The 20,162-nt window shown below is 43.9% G+C and overlaps 1 protein-coding gene across 1 annotated transcript; it reads right to left on the minus strand.

The window, feature by feature from the left end:
• Positions 1 to 2,653: 2,653 nt before the first annotated feature.
• On the minus strand, positions 2,654 to 18,656 carry LOC310689661 (metabotropic glycine receptor-like). The gene is made up of 5 exons (XM_083467504.1): positions 18,418 to 18,656; positions 15,867 to 16,005; positions 13,617 to 13,722; positions 12,603 to 12,749; positions 2,654 to 11,810 (listed from the first exon to the last, which is right to left on the minus strand). The coding sequence occupies exons 3-5, from the start codon at positions 13,686 to 13,688 to the stop codon at positions 10,353 to 10,355; spliced, it is 1,677 nt and encodes a 558-aa protein (XP_083323630.1). The 5' UTR covers positions 13,689 to 13,722; positions 15,867 to 16,005; positions 18,418 to 18,656; the 3' UTR covers positions 2,654 to 10,352.
• Between the last annotated feature and the right edge of the window lie 1,506 nt (positions 18,657 to 20,162).

A 20,162-nucleotide genomic window follows, 5' to 3' on the forward strand; every position in this document is an offset into this window, starting at 1 on the left:
CCCAGGCCTTCAGAAATATATATAAGCAGTTGCTTTGCCCATGTTGTCCAGTTCTGTTAGCTCAATAAAGGTTCTTGCTGTTATCACTGTGTCTTTCCTCGTGGGAACCCACCTACACTTCACAGACTGCTCACAGGAACAGGCTTCTGGTAACACATTACACCCCTGTTGAGAGAGCTGCAGTGGTTGCCATGCCAGGTTCAAGTTTCTTGTGTTCATTCCCAAGCCCTGAAGAACCTGGACCCAAAATGCCTTAAGGACCACCTAAATCCTTATGCTCCACTCTGATCACTGAAATCCTCTGGTGGGGCACTTTGGATGCCTCCCAATGCCCCTGGGGTTTGGTTGGCCTTAACTAGAGACCCAGGGCCTGCCCCGCCCCTATGGAACTCCCTCTACCGGAAGCTAGGCAGAAGTCATCACTGCCTACTTTTAGACATCTTTTGAAAACTCTGCTATTCAGAAAGGCTTTTGAAACGTGAGGTCACCCCCTCAAAAGAACCCCCAGATCTTATGTTTTTACCGATGCTTTCACTGGTATTTTTATCCCAGCTACTGTAACTTTCTATTTTGTATAGCACCTTGCTGTCTCTTTATGAAAAGTATGGCCTATAAATATGTAAGTAAATAAGAAATAAGAACCAGATGGGTCTTCAAGTTCAGCAGCAAGTGGAATACAGGGGACAGCAGTACATACCAGGCCAGCTTGCAGCAAATGGAAAAGAATTGCGCTCACAAGCGATCACACTTTTCTTTCCAATTACAGAACACTGATTTCCACCATTAGGAGATAGTTTCTTATATAATTGCTATTTGCCCAGCTGGGGTGTGTGACTGTTTTTTTCTTCTTCTAAGGCATTTTTTTAAAAGAATGGGGGGGGGGGAGAGGAACAGGGTCTGGCAATGTTTGGCTTGCATTCGGCTCCTTTTCATTTCCAGCAGGAATGAAAGATGCTAAAATTAAACAGTCGCAACACTTTCATTCACAAACCCTGCAGGGCCAAATACCCAAAGATATCCCAATGACATTTGCGTGGTATTTGAAGGATTCTGGATGAGGGAAGGGCATTATGTAATCAGTGAGCTACAAAAGCACACAAAGGAAATCACAGTGTTCTTTTTGGGAAACAAATGTTTTACAACAGGCAGGGGGGTTTTCTGTGCCTTGTCCAATTTCGACAAGCAAAGGAAATTTTGCAAAGGAAAACCTCTCCATTATTTGGTAATGACTGAAAGATTGCTGTTATTGGCAAATATTGTTGTCAGTATTTTGTGGGAGGGATTCGAGAACATTCCAGGAAATTTAGGTTGGCTGAATTAAAGTTAATGAAAGTACTATTGAGTGCTTCTAGGTTACCTGTTCATTAAGCATTCATTCTGATTTGTTTGCAAGGAGATTAGATGTTGATTGTTTAACGAGTATTTATTCAGATTTGTTCACAGGTCAGATGACTTTGTATCAATGCAAGTGTTAACCCCTGCATTTGTACCCTCACTTTCCTTATCACAAAAAGTCCAATCTTTTGGGAAAGGGGCTTTGCTGCACAAGACTTTTCAATCAGCTATAACTGGGCAACCTGAATTTGCCAGTATGTGACTGAACCCCACCCGAAAACAGCAACAGTCTGGAAGCACTCTCTGTCGCTCTAGAGAAATTGAGTGTTTGCTGTTGGGAAAGTGACAGGGAAAGTGCGCTGAAAAGTATGGAATGAATAAACAACTGGTGAGATGATGTATAAACATCTCGCAAGCAAGACTGGTTAAACGTTGTTTTACAACCTTCCTGCAAACTAATCAGAACAAATGCTTAATAAGGTCTAGATATAATCAAACTTGTGTGTAAGGGTATCAGGGGGTTGCTCGAGAGCAATCAGGCAAATGCCTCCTTGGTCAGCTGTAAAGCCTTGTTATTGGTGCCAAAAAAAACCTTCACCATGCAGAGCGCCACTATTCCGTGGCTTGCTCATTCAGTGGCAGAATCTGTGAGTGGGCGGTCCTTAAACCTTCCCCAGCAGAGTAGTTTCTTGATGCCCAGTCTGCGCCTCCCCTCTCTGCGCGGAAGCCTACTGCACAAGGAGGGCGTGGGTAATGGAGGAACTCTCTCCTCCCTGCTTTGCTCAGGCAAGGTGTCCTGGCACCGCCTCGCCTCCTCCAAGCCCTGCAGCTCCTCTCCGCTGGAGGCGTGGTTACTCGCCTCTGCTAAGGAGGTGCTGCTTCCAACGATCTTTGGGGACTCTCTGTAATCCATCCGGCTTTCCCCCTCTCACCCCTGAGCCAATGGCAGCTCCCTGACACTGTGCTTAGGCTTTGTTCAAGCAAAACAGGGTAAATGTTCAATAAAAAGGTCATCTAAAGGAGCTCAATGTGTACAATCTCTAAGGTGCAGTAGCGTAATATTGTATTACCGTACCATACAGGTAACAGCTCATCTAGGGAGGACACCGATGCACCACCCAAAAACAACAAATGCACCCCACAATCCCTCAGGAAAGAAAGAACTAGGACAAGAGCCCCATAACAGTTCACGCTTCAGGGGCCCCCCAAAAATGTAGGTCTGCCACTGGAAGATGGGAGAGGTTTTTTTTTAGAAGTTCAGTTGTTCGCATGCAGAAAGCAACTCCTTTCATAATGGCAACACAAAAAGGCTATCGCATTTTTTCATATAAATGTGTTTTATTGCAGAGAAGTTATATTATTTACATGCTGCGATACATTACAACATAAATCTATCAAACAGTTCATGGTGGATGCTGTTGGTTGCCAGATAATGGTGTTTTTTTCCCCCTTAAAGAACCACAGACTAAAGTGAACAGACGTACAGCTTCATTTATTCTACAACTCTGGTTAGTAGCTAAAATGTTCAAAGTCAAAAGGCAGTGTTTTCTCAGGCCTACCTGTCATCATATGCATGCAATAACCTAAGGAGTGCAGCAAATATAAAATCATTATCTGCTTTTTTCAGATCCATAATGCCACCAAAGCTGACAATGGGTAAATAACTTTTTAAAAATATTTTTAAAGCATGTACTTCTTGCATAAAATATACAGGTCTAATATGGTTTGGTATAAATCTATTACGTTTTTTTATAAACCATGTCTTCAAAACAAAGGAGAGATGCAGCCTGCTCATGCATTTTGAAAAAGACAACGTAGCAAATGTTTGTGAGCATAAGCAAATTATGACCTGCCTTCTACACAGATCTGCTAAAAACACTGTGACTCTAGAGTTGCATTTCTCTTGGCAGAGGGACATCAATGGAACTCCAGAATAGGGACGAGCTAATAGATGCTGGTGGAGAAGAATGTATGAAACATGGAACACCAATTAGGCTAACTCGGGTTTGTCAGGATATAGCAATGCCTCTAACAGGTTCATAATGTTGTACAATATTAATAAGTCCAGTAACGTTTGGTTTTTCCTTTGTTCTCTAAGGTGCTGAAGAAACTGTAAGTACTAACAGTTGCATCACAAATGTTCATAACCGCATGAGCGTGGGAAATAGTACTTCAATTTACAAACGGATCTCAGTTTCTAAACAGGCTTACAGTACAGTACACGGCTTGAGTGAGCCTATGAAACATTTTGTTTAAAGTGACACAAGGAACATTCAAGGTGTCAGAAAACAAATACACAGGTCAAGGTCTAAGCCTTGGCTACTGTGAATGAGCGTGCCTAGACTCATCTTAGTGTAGCTAGACCAAGTTGAAACCGCTGAAAAGTTTGCCCGATTTCATTTCAAGGGGTTAAATGCCAATATGCTGAGCTTCCTGCAGGCATCTAAAGTTAGTGGGTGGTTTCAGAGTGGTTCCCTATCGTCAGTTCCAAGCACAGAAATTATATCAATTTTGGCAGACCTTTAGACAAAAGACTGTTCCCACAGAGAACGTCATTTCCCCCAAATTATCTGGAAGCAGGCTCCACGTGCTCCATCTTTTTGAATCGCCATTCTTCATTGACAGGTCAGGAGACTGGGCTGAGGTTGGATTTCAGGCTTTGAACCAACCTCTGAATAGCTGGTTGAATCCAAGTGAAGTTAGCAATTAATAGGGTAATCCTATATTTGTATTCTCAGAAGCAGGCCACACTTGAATACGCTAGGACTTCCTCCCAGTCTTGATGAGGGCCTGCATCAAGATTCTTTTTTTCCTCTGGAGTTGCCAATGTGTGTTTTTACTTTTGTGCCACCAGAAAAAGCAAACTTGATGTAATCGTGCACAGATTAGAGTTGCTAGACCCCCAGGGCTAAGTTGGAGTCTCCTGGTTTGCCTACTCGCCACCCCCCAGGTGGCAGGTGGAGAGTTTGAATATTCAGGTGAGCAAAAACACCTTTAGTTAGTTTTTTAAAGAAGACTGGAAAGAAAATTAAATGCATATATAAGTGGCTGGCAACTGCAGCATAAACACTGGCTGTTGACAAGAGCAGTTCACAACAATCACAAGAACAACTATCTTTAGCTAAGGTTTCAGCTAGTGACCCAACTAGTGACCCAACTCATTTGTTAGGTTTAAATTTTTTTTATTTGAGTGACTGAAGTTAATAGTTAACCCATCGTGCTTAATGATATCACTGGGGGCTGCTTTGCGCCCTGAAATCTTAGGGTTTGGGACCTCCTGACCTGGCAACACTAGCAGATACAGATGAGCCAAACATTTTGTATGTGTGATTATTTTTTCCTATGGAGGAGAAACACATGTATACATTACATGGCCCTAAAGAAAAGTTGATACAATTATAGATATATAATCAAGGTATTTTCACCCACCCACTTTGCAGCTTTTTATCAGCGCACACTTGCAATGGCCCCAATAACTTTTGCTGTTTGGGGCAGAGCAGCAAATGCACACACAGAGAGAGACACACACATACATACATACATACACACAAACACACACACGGTCAAAGTGTATCCAAGGCTGGCCAAACTTTTGTGGTACCTGAGGCAGAAAACCCCACAAGTGCCTCTCCTGCTTCCTGGCAGTGAAACTACAACAATAAATTACATAGCCAACCATTTGCGACACCCCAAATCAGCCACCTGAGGCAACAGCCTCACTCTTTCTAATGATAGGGCCAGCCCTGAAAGCACCATGTGAACATTGGTAATGGAAAGGAGCCGGATGGGTAGGGGAAAGAGAACAAAATAAAGGTTGCCAAAGTTGAAGCAAAACTGCTCATCCTCCAATCCTAGAATTTGAAAAATTATCCTAGTTAAACCAGGACTCGGGAGAATTTGAACACAAGAGACAATGAGCAGAAGAACACCAAGGGAATGGAATGGAGGAAGACCTCTCCTTTAAAGAGACAAAAAGAATGGTGTTCAATATTACGTGCCTCTTGCTTTTACCACTATTCCTAGCCTGTTTCAGTGCACCCAAAGGGGCAGGTCAGCAAAAGGTCTTGCAGGAAGAGGTTGTGAACTCTCAAATGGCTTTTCACATTAGGTCCCATACTGAGAAAGTGCCTCTTTGCCTTCCACAGTGGAGAGAGTCCCTGCTTTCCATTACCATGTCGAAAAAAGGGAACAAAACAACCATTCCCCTTCCTCCCCAAACCTCCCATCGTTCTGCTTAAGTTCTCTACTGGAGAAAGCCATTTTGGGACAATTAAAGGCATACACGTACATACATGTAAGGGCATATCCGAGTTTGAACCTTAGATTGAGTATTATGGGGTGGAGAAGGATAATTCCAACCTGTACAACTTTATTTTCTTTCTTTGTCCCCACACCTTCCCTATACCAGTAAGATACACCAGAGCTTTCCTCTTTCTCAGTCTGAATCTTTCTTAGGGGAGTAAAAATTCTTTACTTCTACAGCTTTAACTTTTCTGAATGATTAAATATTTTTATACGATCTATTGTAAATATAATATATATATTTTCTTGATTTAAGAAAAATACATTTGTTTTTGCTTTTTAGAAAACGGTTCCTGACAGACTTTGGAAAGACAAAATATACAGACTTCTGAAGGCAGTTCAATTGCATCCCCGTTGTTGTTAAATTCTCTTCCCCCTCCCCCCTGGTCCAACATTTCCTTCTTGAGATATGTGCTGTGGTCCAGGAACCGCCTTAGGCTCCCAATGGGATCCTTGGCTGCTGTCCCACATAAAAACCTGCGAAGGATTTGAATATAGATGGGGAGGGCAGTTCCAGGTGTTTTCCTCCATTGATGTACCTTGGCAGTAAAAGCCACTAACTACACTGGGAGTGGGAAGCCTGTGGTCCTCCAGATGTTGGACTCCAACGTCCATTGTCTCTGATCACCAGCCATCCTGATGGGAGTTGGAGTACAGCAACTTCAGGAGGTCCAAAGGTTCCCCCATCCCAGCACTACATGCAGATAAAGCATCCTAACCACACACACACCCAATGTGGATGCAGATCACTTGTGGCTGGTTGCCTATCCTGTGTGCAGCTGCGCCCTGTCTGACACCGTCCCCATCATCCTTACATAGTGCAGAAGAAGATACTGCACATATCCTTACATAGTACAGAGCTCATCTCAGTTGAGATGAATTGTCTTCATATGCTATCTGGGATTCTAAAGTGGTGTGCCCACTTTAGATTCAATAAGGTGGGAGTTAGGAGACACCATCATGTCTTCATGCATGCATGAAGTTATCCAGGCCAGAATGGGGTCTCCATTCATTTCAATAAAGGGAGTTGATCTGAGTTCACATGCCTTTATGTGAAAGACAGCTTCATTTAAAGGGGATATATTGAGACCTCTGTGCATGCAAGAGATCCATGTGTTCATTTGAGAACATACATGGTGCACACACCAGGAGGCAGGCGTATTAACCCAATAAATTAAACTCATGGGGCATTTTGGTACCTAGGTGGAGATGTAGACTATAACCTAGGGCTATATTTAAGAGGCTGAACTGCTACTGTTTAGTCTTCAGCCTCTGTGTTATCCAAAATTCCATGACATCCTTAACAAAGATTTATTCATTTTTGCCCATCAAAGACACCATTGGCTTCAGCTGGGACTGTTATAGACACAGCATTAAGCAATTGTCCACATCTTGGCTGGACTAGTGCATAGTTCATCCTTGGGATCCCTTGAAACTAGGTTCAAATTTTTACTCAGCTAGAAATGAATGATAGCTTTAGGTGAATGACTATCTCTCAACCATCACTGGTAGAAGGGAGATTAAAAAGTGCTTGCTTTAAAAATAATAATTATGCACTGCTCTTCATCCAAAGCTCAGAGTGTCCTACAAGCAGTTATCTCCCATCCAGGTAGCTTCCATGACCAGACCTGTTTAGCTTCAGCAGTAGAACTGCATCATATGCTTTCAGATCACACTCTCAGCTTACAAAAATGCCACCAACTTCACCTGGTGTACTGAAGATGAATGAAATACGGCTTAAAAGCCAGCATTGGCTAGTGCATAGATTCCTCTCTCTCTCTATATATATATATCAATATTTGGTATGTTATGAGCAGGGTAGCCATCTCCTGACTCAGATATCGCGGTGGTTGCTTCAACTGCTCCAAGTTAGACATCAACTCAAATAGACAACATGAGAGACTCAGAGTTGACCATCATTACTCTTGGTCACTTTCCACCCCTTCCTCATAATGATGCAATGTGTGACACTGTGAATTGCTTCACTCCATTCCTGGCTCACGTCACTGAGTCTTGGATATACAGGGCTGGGCAGTGTCCAAGAGCAACAATGTCATGTGCAATGCAAGGAACCTTGCAAGGAAGTAGCAGCAAAGTGATAGGGAGTGGTGGCAGCACTGCTGCCTGAGCTGTCTTTTGTTGGGCAGAAAGCTCTTTAATGAAAGCCCAGAATTATATTTCCCACATTCCATCAAAGAGAGCTAATAGTTAGAACACACTGTCCCGATAGGCAAAGAATTCCCTCTGTGGATTTGTATGAGATACCCATCAGAGTTTTTAGAATATGACATTTCTCCAGCTAAAGGGAGGAGGCAGATGAATGACTATGTGCATTGAAGACACAGAGCAGAGAGAGATGGACATGAAAAATGTCCAGCTAGAGTTGTCTGGAAGTGCCAGTGCAGTCTTGGGTGGGGGTGGAAGTTGCCCACATTGCTCCCTGGTGCAGCCAAGTAGGACTGCTTTCTTGCTCCTACTGAGTCTCTGCTTTATATACTTGAAAGTTCTTAACACCCCAATGCTCTCCCATCCAAACCTGGCAGTGCCACCCCTAAAACGTCCCACTGCTGGGGCAATTGTGGAGGCCATGTCTGTAATACGCAGAGTACAGATGTGAAACCCTATGGCCCTCCAGATGTTGTGGGATTCCAACTCACAGCATTCATTGCCAGTAGCTATGCTGCGTGAGGCCAGTGGCAGCTGAGAGCCCAATTCCATCCAGAGAGAAACAGGTTCCTTGCTACAGAGGCAGACAGTGATTAGGAGCAGGGACTTGCATACATCTCAGTGTTCAGCCCTCCACTTAACTAATTCCCCTACATGCTCTAGTCTAAGGCAAAATCAGAGTCCTGCTTGCATCTGGAGCAAAATACAAGTAACCGGACAAGTTGGGGTGGAGGTACCCTTCCCAAATGCTGTTTTACCAAGCTGGAGACATTAAAGCAACCACCGCGGTCTCCAGGACGGGAGCTGGCAACCGTGGTCAGTAGGTGGGTGGGTCACGGAGAGAAATGATATCATAACCTAATTGGGTAAAAGTGCTATAGAACAATTAATGATCACAAAACACCTTGCAGATTAAGGCTGCAATCCATAATCTGCACATTTACCTGGAAAGTAAACCCCACTGAGCTCAGCGTTGCTTACTTCTGAGTAAACATGCATAGGATCTGGCTGTACAAGTGCTTTGCAGGAGGTTAACAAATGGGGGCTAACTGTTTTCTTTGTCCTGTCATTCACTTAATAGGTACAGGGCAGGAAGGTTCCTCACTTTCTGATTCTCTCAAGTTTAACAGTATGATGAACAAGGCCTTTCAAACCTAATTCCTCTCCTGAAACATGAATTCAGACAGCATTCCAGAATTCCCACTCTGCAGAAGACATCTTCTACATTTCCCCATTTTCTTTCAACTGGCTCAATGTAAAGTACAGAGCAAGATACTGATGATGAATTATTAAAGCAGTGTTTCTGGAATGATAAATAACATTTTGCCAGTTTTCTAAGAAACATTGTCCCCAGATTTATTTTTAAACAGTGCTTGCTTTCTAAGCGCTACAGAAACAATAAATATCATTACGATTATTTACCAAGCTGTGCAACTCCCTAAGGTGACGGCTTCCGCTAGTAAAGATCATCAACGGACAAGTGCAAGAGACGGAACGTACCTCATATAAAAACCCTGAATCGTACAGCATCAAATCATAATCGGAAATAACAGAGAGAAACAATAAGCCCACAATATAAACCACCACCACAACAACAACAAAAAGAACAGCCAAATAAAATCACCAGTGTGTTTTCTTATAGCTTCAACGAGCCTGTGGGAGCTTTGCCATAAGTCCTAGGAATCAACCAATTTCTAGAGCAAGTTTTGCTTTCAAAATTGCACACATTCGATTTTACCTGCAGATTGCATAAATGTGTTGTGTCACATAATCATATCAAAGTTATTTGCAAACATTATACAAACTGGAATGCTTAAATATGAGACACAGAGTACATACATTTATAAGAAAAATGAGAGCAATCATATAAAAATATAATTGGGGAGGGGGGTGCGTTAAGTTAGCAGTGCTATCAAGGGCAGAGATAAGGAGGGGGTTGGGTTCCAACTCTGCAATTCTATGATCCCATGAAAGTGAAAAGTCATGATTTTCTTTGTTTCGTTTTCGTTTCTGGAGTTGCTCCCACAGCACACAATTTTTATCTCTGCATCCATTTGCTTCGAGTCTCGGTGGTATCCTGCATCTGATCCGAGGCCTTTCAGAACAACTCCATTAGATTTTATGACATTTAATGAATTCATAACCCACGTTATGCCACTACAGGGCCTTTAGGAATAATTACATTTGATCTTCATTACTTTGATGTCACTTACTTACCAACCCCGCATATTATTACAAAAAAAAATATTATTTCTAAAGGCATGTTTTCGCTCATTTGGAATGTAAACTCTTTTTTGGGGGGGACAGGGAAGGGCCACAGTTCCTCATGTTCTGGATCGCACTGATAACCCTGTTGGCACTCAACAATAAACAAACAAACAAGAGACAATTCACTTTGCCTAGTTCCTACGTATTCAAGGTGCTCGCCGCCTGCTTAAGTGATGCTCCTTTGGAATTTCCAGATCCTCAGGACCTTTCCCCCCTCCCTCTTTTCAGCCCTTTCTCATTCAGGTGTTTGCTTCTCTTCCCAACAGTCTAAGAAGCCCTCTTTATTTTGGATGCGCCGCCGTTTTATTCGAGCTTAAACTGGTAGCGTTCGATAAAGCTATACTTTTCTCCCCTTTGGGTAACTCTGGCGCCTCATACTCCCAAGGGCAGATTTCCATACGCGACTTTAAAGGTTGCTGTGAGTTACTAGCTGCCGGCTTGGCAGAATCGGAGGGAAGCGCATTCCCCACTGGAGAGGAGGAGGAATTTTTTGTCTGGCCTCCCAGTTTATTGGTATCTGTGGTTTGTGCTGTTGTCTTTTGGAGCAGTTCCTTGGGCTCTCCAGCAGAAACGCTGGGGGCACACTGTTTATTAGCATTCTTGCCCTTTATCCCGGGAACATCCCGCTGAGCCTTCAAACTTGGCAGTTCTTCTTCTTGGGTCTCCCAAGGGCACACTTCACATCTATCTGTGCTCTTTTGATTGGGGAGCTGATTGCCTTCCACAGTCTTGTGGGGCGTTTTGCCCTTGGCCGGGGAAGAGGGTTGCTTCTCTGATTCAGAGGAAGCAATGGAGACGTGCTTTTGAGCTTTGGAATCAGAAAGCCCAGACCCCGGGCTCTGGTCATAGATTTCCCAGGGGCAAACCTCTCCTATGTCAACTTTGCCCTTTGGCAGGGTCTTATCTGCTGCTGCTGCTGCTGCTGCTGCTGCTGTTGCCTCAGGGTTCCCAGCTGCCTGAGTGGACTTTTGTTGCTTCATTATCCCAGATTTATGGGTCTTCTTCGCCTCATCTGCATGGGCAGAGTTTTTCCGGTGAGAATCCTTATGCTCGCTTTTATCGGCGCCCGAGTGCTTCTTGCTTCCCTCTTTGCCCTTCTGTTGAGACTTGTGCGACTTGCCACCCTCTTCGCTTTGCATTTTTCCAGCCAGCCCCAGCGTTTTCTCCTTGGCACTGGCAATAACACTGAGCGATTTCTGCAACACTGACGTTCTGGGGTGAAGGGGCTTCTTATCTGCGCTTAAATTGTGAGCGCTCACGGATTTGCACACCAAAGGGACGTTTTCAGTGGACGTTGCTTCAGTTTTGTCTGCGGTCTTTTTCCCAGGGGCAGAATCCAGCAAGGAATTCTCAGTAGCTGTGATGACCTCCACGCTTTCTGTTGTTAAGCTGTTAGGCTCTGCGGCTGGCTCCCGGACGTGGTCGTAAGTGCTGTGAGACTTCTTCAACGAGAAGACTCGGTTCCTCAAGGATTCTTCCTTCGGTTTGATGTGTCCCCCAGAATCCAGTGGGTTCTTCTTTGTCGCAGGAGTATTCTTCGAAACCCCATGCTCCAGAAAGTCCTTTTCCTCCCGGGAGCACTGCCTGGTGACTGTCTCAGGGATCTCCGTAATTCTTCGCATGATTGAACGACCCAAGCCCTTTTTGGAGCACCTCTTCTTCTGGAGGTGTGGGTTGTTGGTGATCATCTTTTTCCTCTTATAAATCTCCAGCTGGGCATACAGCTTCTTCAATTCATCCTGTAAATCAGACAACAATACTTGTCAGGAAGGTATATATTGAGTCAAAATAAATGTAGTGTAGCTTTTCTTAACCTGAAGGGCCTAGGGATCAGATATCTGGGTCTTGGTTCCCTATCCCTGCAATAGAAGGAAACACATGGGCCAATAGGGACCCAGGTGTACATTTCCCTGAGTTGAAACCTGAGGAAGTAGCTGAGCTTGCATGAAGATCCAATAAGATTGGGTCAAATTTAGCAAATCGTCTGCTGTCAGAGAGCATAAAAAGGAGGACTGAATCCAGCCCTCTATTCTCAACTCCTTCTTCCTCAACAGATGATCAGCAGAATTGAATGAGCCCAGGAAAAAAAATGTGTACAGAGCCCTTTCCCCACTTGCACACAGAGTTCCAACTGGACTGAGTTACACATGCAGAAGACAACCAAAGAGCAGCACAAAATGGCCATCATTTCAGTTACATTTCACTGAGTTTAACATACGACAATACGAGAGTATTGTGAGAGTAACCTGAAGCCATTGGAAGAATTGGAAGAATCTATTCGGGCAAGAAACTAAGTTGTCCTTGTATTGGATTCTTCAGTTTTAACAGTCTGCAGTAACTCTCCAGCAATCAGAGAGGCTGCTTATGTCAGACTGAATTTACCATGCCAAAGATTTTATTAGGACTGAGCCGGCCATCATTTTCATAATTTATTTATTTCATCTTATTACTGAAGATTTCCCACCTGGCTTTTTAAAAAAACACCCACAAAAAACACCCACAGGGAGAAAATTCACAAGGTTGACATGTACCCTAATATCTTCCGGATCCAAGCTATGCTCGCTCCAAGCTGAATTGATACTGCTGTTCAGGTAAGATCCAGATCTTCCCATGTCGAGTTCATCTTCATAAGCCTCAGTAGCTATGTCATCTCTTGGGTTATTGCTTGAACGGGAAAACTGAAAACATACGTGAGATGTCAAAATAAATGCCCTGGTCAATATAACAAGTAAGATCAAAGAACATGCCCTTGTTCTTTAGTTCGACATTCCTGGACACTACAATTGGCTCTTCCGTTGTGGTTGTCATGCACACCTCCCCCTGAATATTCAACTTTTTGCTGTTCTTTTCAAGTATGTGCATAGCCTTCATATGTGCATAGAAACCTTTGCCCCGCTAGCTTCATATAGAACAGGGTTGGGGCAACCTGTGGTCCTCCAGCTGTTGCTGGACTCTAGTTTCTATTATCCCTGCTCATCATCCCCCCAACATCATCCCTGAGCATCGGCTTTGCTGGCTGGGACTGATGGGGAGCTGGAGTCCACCAGCCTTTGGAGGACCACTGGGTCACCATCCCTGGTATGGAAAGATACTTGCCGGGAGCAACTGCATGATACTTTGCAGTTCTAGAGAGAAATATATCTTTAGATGTCTCCTCAAAACAGGAGATTTCTCAGGCTATTTCCTAATTCAACAAACAACAGTTGCCACCAAGTTATATTGATCTATCAGAGGGCTAAGAGGCCTGTTAGGCGGAAGATCTGTGATGAGAACTCCTGATGTTTCTAAAGCTGCCTTAAGGTATCCAAATTAGGTCAGGGCAGTGGCACTGAGGGGGTGCCTCTCTCTTACACCCAGCCATGGAGCTCAGAGCAGCAATTTAGATTGAGAGGAAAGGTCGACATTCCAATTTAATTTGGAACCCTCTGCAAAATCTAAAAAAAACAAACAAACCCCAAACATGAAGAGACCCAGTAAGAGATCTCCTGCGTACTGTGCATTTGTCCCTGAGTTCTGACACGGGGAAAAGAGTAGAGAAAGAATACCTTCGGGATCAGAAGTAACCCAACAGTGACTGTCACAGTCAAGTGTGTGTGCGCAAAGAACAACATCAGCATCCAATCAGACTGAAGTCTTGAGGCAAGACTGAACCTAAAAATAGAATCCACAGGGTTGGCAAATGCATCTTCCTCCACTTTCCTCCCCCCCACATTAAATGCTAGATCCTTAATATTCCTGACGACTCTTACAGAGCAAAAACCCGAATATAACAATGCACTACGTGATCGAATATGACATTGTTGCCTGTCTCTCCCTCAGTACACATCCTCTGATCCACAGGCTCCTTGTGTGCACATCAGAGCACCAATGCGCATGCAGGGTTCATGCGCACGTGCCCCATTGTATGTGGAAAACCAACCAAATGTTCCATTTGCAGTAAAGTGAAAACTTGCAGGGATGGCTCTAAGTGGGAGGATTCTTGACAAAGCACACTGTGGTGGAATCCCTCTGGCATTGGTGGGGCTACCACTGGAGGACCGCAGCACTACTAATACCCTCTTGCAGTGGGTGGATGTGAACTACCCACTCATCTATCCATTGTTCATTTCCTTACATAATTATATCCTGCCCTATATTATGGGACCCACGGGGGGTGTACATGTGGCTGCCAGATAGTCATCCATCCAGGGTGCTAGCCAGCTTCACCAAAGTGGTGCTCTCATGTGCCTTCAGACCATGCACTGGAATCTAGAGTCCCTTGTGGGGCATTGTGGGCAATTTAAAATGGTGGTGACCTCCTACCTGCCTGCTACTGCTCTGTAAGCCAGAGCCTTGGAGATCTGTGACTGGAGCATCGTAGAGGGTGCAGAGCACCTGGCATCGATGCCAGAGGGTGCTGGTCATTATGACACATGCCTTGGTCACATAGCCAGACCAAAGTATTGCAAAGCATTCTTCAAGGGCACTTCCCTTGAAGAGTAAGCAGAAGCTGCAGTTGCAGCAAAAAGCACCAGGCAAAATACTTAAGAGGTACTTATCTTTTGGATCATATCACACTAATCCTCTTTCAATTGCCCTGGCTTCCATTTTGTTTCTGAGCCCAGTTTATATTCACTTAAATGGATTGGGACCAGGATTGCTGGAAGAAAACTGCTTCCTCCATCATCATCACCACCACCATCATTATTTAAATTTCTATACCACCCTTCACCTGAAGATCACGGGGTGGTTTACAATATACAAACACAAAAATACGTACCATAATAACAAACGAAACCAATAGCCCTCTACACACTGTTTGAAAGGCTATAAAACCTGCCCATCAAATAGGAGCATCTTGGGAGGCCTTAATCTGTGTCCTGACACCAACAGAGGTATGGCTGGTGGGGATGCGGGCCAGTGCCTTCTCGGTGGTGCCCCCACCCCCAAGTTATGGAACTCTTCCTGAGGAAGGTCAGCCTGAAGCAGGTAGGTAAGATGCTTCTTGAAATTATTATTCTGCTAGGCTTTTGACAGATTTCAATTCTGCCTCTGTAGGGATTTTGTAAGGCTGCATGACTAGGGAGCTACTTCCCTGGTTACTTTTCAATGTTGATGCTTGGGCTTAGATTTCTATGCATGATTTCAAATGGGGCTAACAGCAAGAGGAGACTGGTCCATTAGGGCAAACGGGGCATTGCCCCACCACCCGCAGTCTGCTCTCAGTCAACTGCCACCTGCTACCTGCCTGCCTTAAAGGGAGTGGCTCTGGCTGTTCCCTTCCTCCTCTTTAGTCTCAGTTTTGCCTTTTCAGAACTCAGCAGGAGAATGAGGACAAAGCTATAAAGAGTTGGCTCTACCTACACAGGCTCTAGCTCCACTTACTGTTGGCCTCCCAGGATTCTGCCCTACCAATCCCAAAAGGGACAACTCTAGCTAGACATTTTCATGTCCCACTGCCTGCTGCCTGATAGTTTTCTTGGTTATTTTTAACCCTGGATTTTAAGTGTCATTTTAAAGCTTCTTGAATTAAGATTTATATAGTTGTACACAGCTTTTGGAAATAATAAATGCATAAAATGCTGTTGAGAGACCATTTCCTTTGATGCATGTACTGAAAACCCTGCCTGCCTAATTAATAGATGGGAAGCTCATCTCTTCAGCCATCTAAGAGAACGTCTTTAAAGAATTCTGCGCTTTGCAGGAGGAACGCTTTCATCTGGGGGCTTTCTGATGTGCATCTTAGCCTGATGACCCAATTCAAATTGTACCATGTTGAAAGTAAACAGTTAAGAACCAGGCTACAGCTCACTTGCCTAATTGCATGGAATATCGCGGAGATAATGAGCTCAATGTGAACCGCAACAGCCAAATAACGTGGCTCGTGAAACGCCGAGGGCACGGTCCGCACTGCATAGCAGAGATAAACGCCCCACAAGAGGAATAAAAATTCAGCTGCAAGAGAAAGAACGTAAGAAGTACATTAGTATTTATACATTAAAAATGAGAGAGCAAACTTGAAATTATCAGTTTGAATTTTGGTGTGAATATATATACAAATTCAACAACCGGAATTTATGCGTGTGCCAGTATGCTTTCAGATAACAGAATGGTAGATACATCACCTAATGTCCCTGCAAGCCTGCATGTGTTAGCTCCCCCATTCATTCCAATGGAGGGGAAGGTGTCATGCACTAAATGGAATCAATGTACACTACTGTATCTGTTTTGTAAATAAGGCCGGAAAAGTTACTCATCTCCAATGAATTCAAGATGGTGCACATGGATCTTTCCTCCACCCCATCCCAAATGTAATGGGTAGGTAGAAAAGGGTCCCTCTGCAATGAATTTCTTGTAACCCATGGTGCCCAGTTGAGTTGTTAACTATGAGGCTGATCTATTCATTTCATTTAATATTCATTCATATATTTTTACTTTTCTGCTTTAAAAGCAACAGCTAACAATTAAAAACAATCACCAACGGAGAGGGAGAGAGAAGTTTAAAAAGAAAAAAAAAAACACCGGTGAAATTAAAATGTTTTATTAAATACATTTAAAACAAGACTGAAACCCTAACAAAATAGCTCCTCATGGTAAAGACCCATTTATCACACCGGGAAAGCCAGTCAGAACAAAAACGTCTTCAATTATTTCCAGAAAGTGCAGATATTGGGTGCCTGCTGTATCTCGACCCAGAGGGCAGGGACAGCCACACTAAAAGCCCTGCTCTGAGTTATTACAGAGTGGGCTTCTAAGAGAAAGTCTCCTGTTGTTGTTGTTGTTGTTGTTGTTTAGTCGTTTAGTCGTGTCCTACTCTTCGTGACCCCATGGACCAGAGCATGCCAGGCACTCCTGTCTTCCACTGCCTCCCGCAGTTTGGTCAAACTCATGCTGGTAGCTTCGAGAACACTGTCTAACTATCTTGTCCTCTGTCATCCCCTTATCCTTGTGCCCAACATCAGGGTCTTTTCCAGGGAGTCTTCTCCTCTCATGAGGTGGCCAAAGTATTGGAGCCTCAGCTTCACGATCTGTCCTTCCAGTGAGCACTCAGGGCTAACTCTCCTGTAGACTGCAACTATCGACTGGTAAGAAGCATACTTAGACTTCAGCCTAACAGGTGTACTGTATTCTGATATGAGCTTTCATGGGCAATTTTATCACATCCATTTCATGGGTTAATAAAGTTATTCTCCAGGGAGAAGGCAAAGGGTGTTTTTCTGTTGGCAGCTATTTTTCATTACAAATCTGTTAGCATAAAAGCGCAGTTTCCCTGGCATTGGCCATATCTTAGGTGAGCAAGCTGGTGGTGACCTAAATATGTAGCATTTTGGAAGGAATTGGGCTTGTTGGCAGCAAGCAGTCCTTGAAGTCTAAAAGCTCCAGGCTGGAATTCCCCGAAGAATCCTTTCAAGCTGTGATCCCAAATATACTTTGCAGTCTGATCCTTTGACTCACTGGTTCAGCAAATGAAAGTGTAGCACAAACACGGCCTGCCAGCACATCACCACAGCATGGGTCCCTGCACTGCTGACTGACCCCGGCCAACTCAAGATGATGACCCAGAACAGCAACACTTGCTGATGCCAACATTAGACGCAGGTGCACAAAATCATTACTTCACACACAAACACAACAGATGGAGAAGTGCGGGATGATTAATCTGGAAAAGACTGAGTTAATGCACCATCTTCAAGGGCTTTTTTGCCCATCATGCAGTCAGCCTACCTATGCAGGATCTGACAGAACATGGAGATGTGTTAAAAGACTATCACAGCTGATAAGCAGATATTTTTGCAAACACTTCTTTATGTACATTGGCCTGGGACAAGGCTGAGTACTGGCATCTGATCAGTGCTATTTTTATGGAAAAATAGGTGCCAGAACTCACCAATAACTACTTCTCCCTTTACAGATAGGTAGCCGTGTTGGTCTGCCATAGTCAAAACAAAAAAATTCCTTCCAGTAGCACCTTAAAGACCAACTAAGTTAGTTCTTGGTATGAGCTTTCGTGTGCAAGCACACTTCTTCAGATACCAATATCTGAAGAAGTGTGCTTGCACACGAAAGCTCATACCAAGAACTAACTTAGTTGGTCTTTAAGGTGCTACTGGAAGGAATTTACTTCTCCCTTGTTCTCTTAGAATGGCAATGGCACCCACCTGAGAGGTGAGCTCTGGCTGGGGGAAAAATAGCCCTGCATCTAATGGATCTTGCCCCAGTCAGAATTTTGCTAACGGTTTCTTGTTATCGCTGAGAAAAAAATATACTTGCATCTTCTCCTCCTGTTCACAGATCAGAAACTTTACAGTTCACAATATCATCACATTCCCCTCCTCACAATATGGAATTATCTATACATTAGCTTACCTGAGCTCCATTATCTTAATGTCTGCAATCACATCTGATGTTAAATTAACTTGGGCCCAATAATGGGAGGAAGGGAACACTTTCAGACCCCCCCCCCCAAGTGTCCCTATTTTCCAGGGACAGTCCTGGATTTACAGAAGCCATCCTGGTTTCTGATTTGATCCCAGAATGTCCCGCTTTTCCTTAGGATGTCCCTGTTTTCATCGGAGAAATGTTGGAGGGTATGGAGTTATGCGACACCCCCCCCCCCGAGCCAAGGAGATAAGTAAATCATTACAAGACATCTGAAGGCAGCCCTGTATAGGTAAGTTTTTTATGTTTACTGTTGTATTATGTTTTTATATATGTTGAAAGCCACCCAGAGTGGCTGAGGCAACCCAGTCAGATGGGTGGGGTATAAATGTTGTTGTTGTTGAATAGGATGTCTCTATTTTTATTGGGAAAGTGTTAGAGGGTATGTACTTTGCTAGGGTTCTAGGGAACCGGGGGAGGGCAGTAGCCCAGGCTGCAAGCTAATTACTATGAGGGGGGCAATGTATCTATGAGGAAGAGTCATAATTCAGTGGTAGAGCACATGCTTTGTATTCAGAATGTCCCAGTCCTAATCCCTGGCAGTTCCATGTAGGGTTGGGAGAGGCCCCGGTTAAAAACCTGGAGAGACACAAGGCTGATTGGTTGGTAAAAGGCTGCTTCCTATATCTATCCCTTAAACTACACAGAGTGTACAGATATTGGAATTGCTCCTAAGATCTCTTAAGTGTTGGAACAGATCAGGCAGCATTCTGGCTCAGCCCCTTCTTTTGGAGAGAGAGTGCACACAACTGCACGTGGCATGCTCTCTCCAGAGTTCCCTGAGTCCTGTGGGCATTTCTTGTGCCACACAGGAACACATAGGAGGGAAGGTCAAGCCCCATAACAATCATCGGCACCAAGTATTCAGGGAACCAATGCTGTTGATGGGATTTACAGCTCCATCACAAATGTAGATACTCCCTCTAATTTTGTGTTCTGCTGTTCCCCAACCCCCAAATAACAGCCATGTTGTGTAGTGCCATGCCCCCATGGCAGCCATTTTGTGACTGGCGCTGACAGCACTTTCTCAAAATTCAAAATGGACCTGGTAACCCTAGATCCCGGGGCAAGAAACAAGGTCTAAAGGGCCTCTGTCACTTGTCACCGTTAGGAATTCATATACATACATTAGTCAGGCTATAAAGGCCAATCACAGAATCATAGATTTGTAGAGTTGGAAGGGAGCAAAGGCATCATCTAGTCCAACTCCATGCAATGCAGGAATCTTTCACTAAACGTGAAATATAAGGAGCAAAAGCAAATATGTCTAAAGGCTAAAGGACACTAATCAATTTTCTTGTTTTTTGAAACAGGTGAATTGGTGTCATGCGGAGTGGAAATTGAGCCCATGCTACAAATTTGTTCTGGACCCAGAGAAATAATACTTGGGAATTCAACCTGTTAGTGGGTGGAAGACTTGCTAAATTTTGATTTCCTACATAACAAATTTTAGCTTGTCAACACGGAGTCTGTTGTCAAAAACTGTTACATGGCAGAACAGACAAGATACTGGCAGCATTTAAGTTTTAGCCTCATGAATAATCTCTCCAAAAGGTTAGGATTAGGATGTTGAGTTCAGCATTTTGTTTTCATCAGTATGCAAAATAAGAATCTGGTATGATAGTGAAGAAATGTTTGTCTGTCCTGAACCACAGGAGAGTTTGTGTGCTGTT

Source organism: Podarcis liolepis, assembly GCF_965112155.1.
Source record: "Podarcis liolepis genome assembly, chromosome: 12".
Taxonomy (NCBI): domain Eukaryota; kingdom Metazoa; phylum Chordata; class Lepidosauria; order Squamata; family Lacertidae; genus Podarcis; species Podarcis liolepis.

Excerpts from the sequence above, each read along its gene's own strand:
- LOC310689661 (XM_083467504.1), bottom strand. The coding sequence starts at position 13,688 with ATGCTGATGTTGTTCTTTGCGCACACACACTTGACTGTGACAGTCACT. Across the intron at positions 12,750-13,616 it reads GGTTACTTCTGATCCCGAAG|TTTTCCCGTTCAAGCAATAA; the intron begins GTATTCTTTCTC and ends GTATGTTTTCAG. Across the intron at positions 11,811-12,602 it reads TGGATCCGGAAGATATTAGG|GATGAATTGAAGAAGCTGTA; the intron begins GTACATGTCAAC and ends TCTGATTTACAG.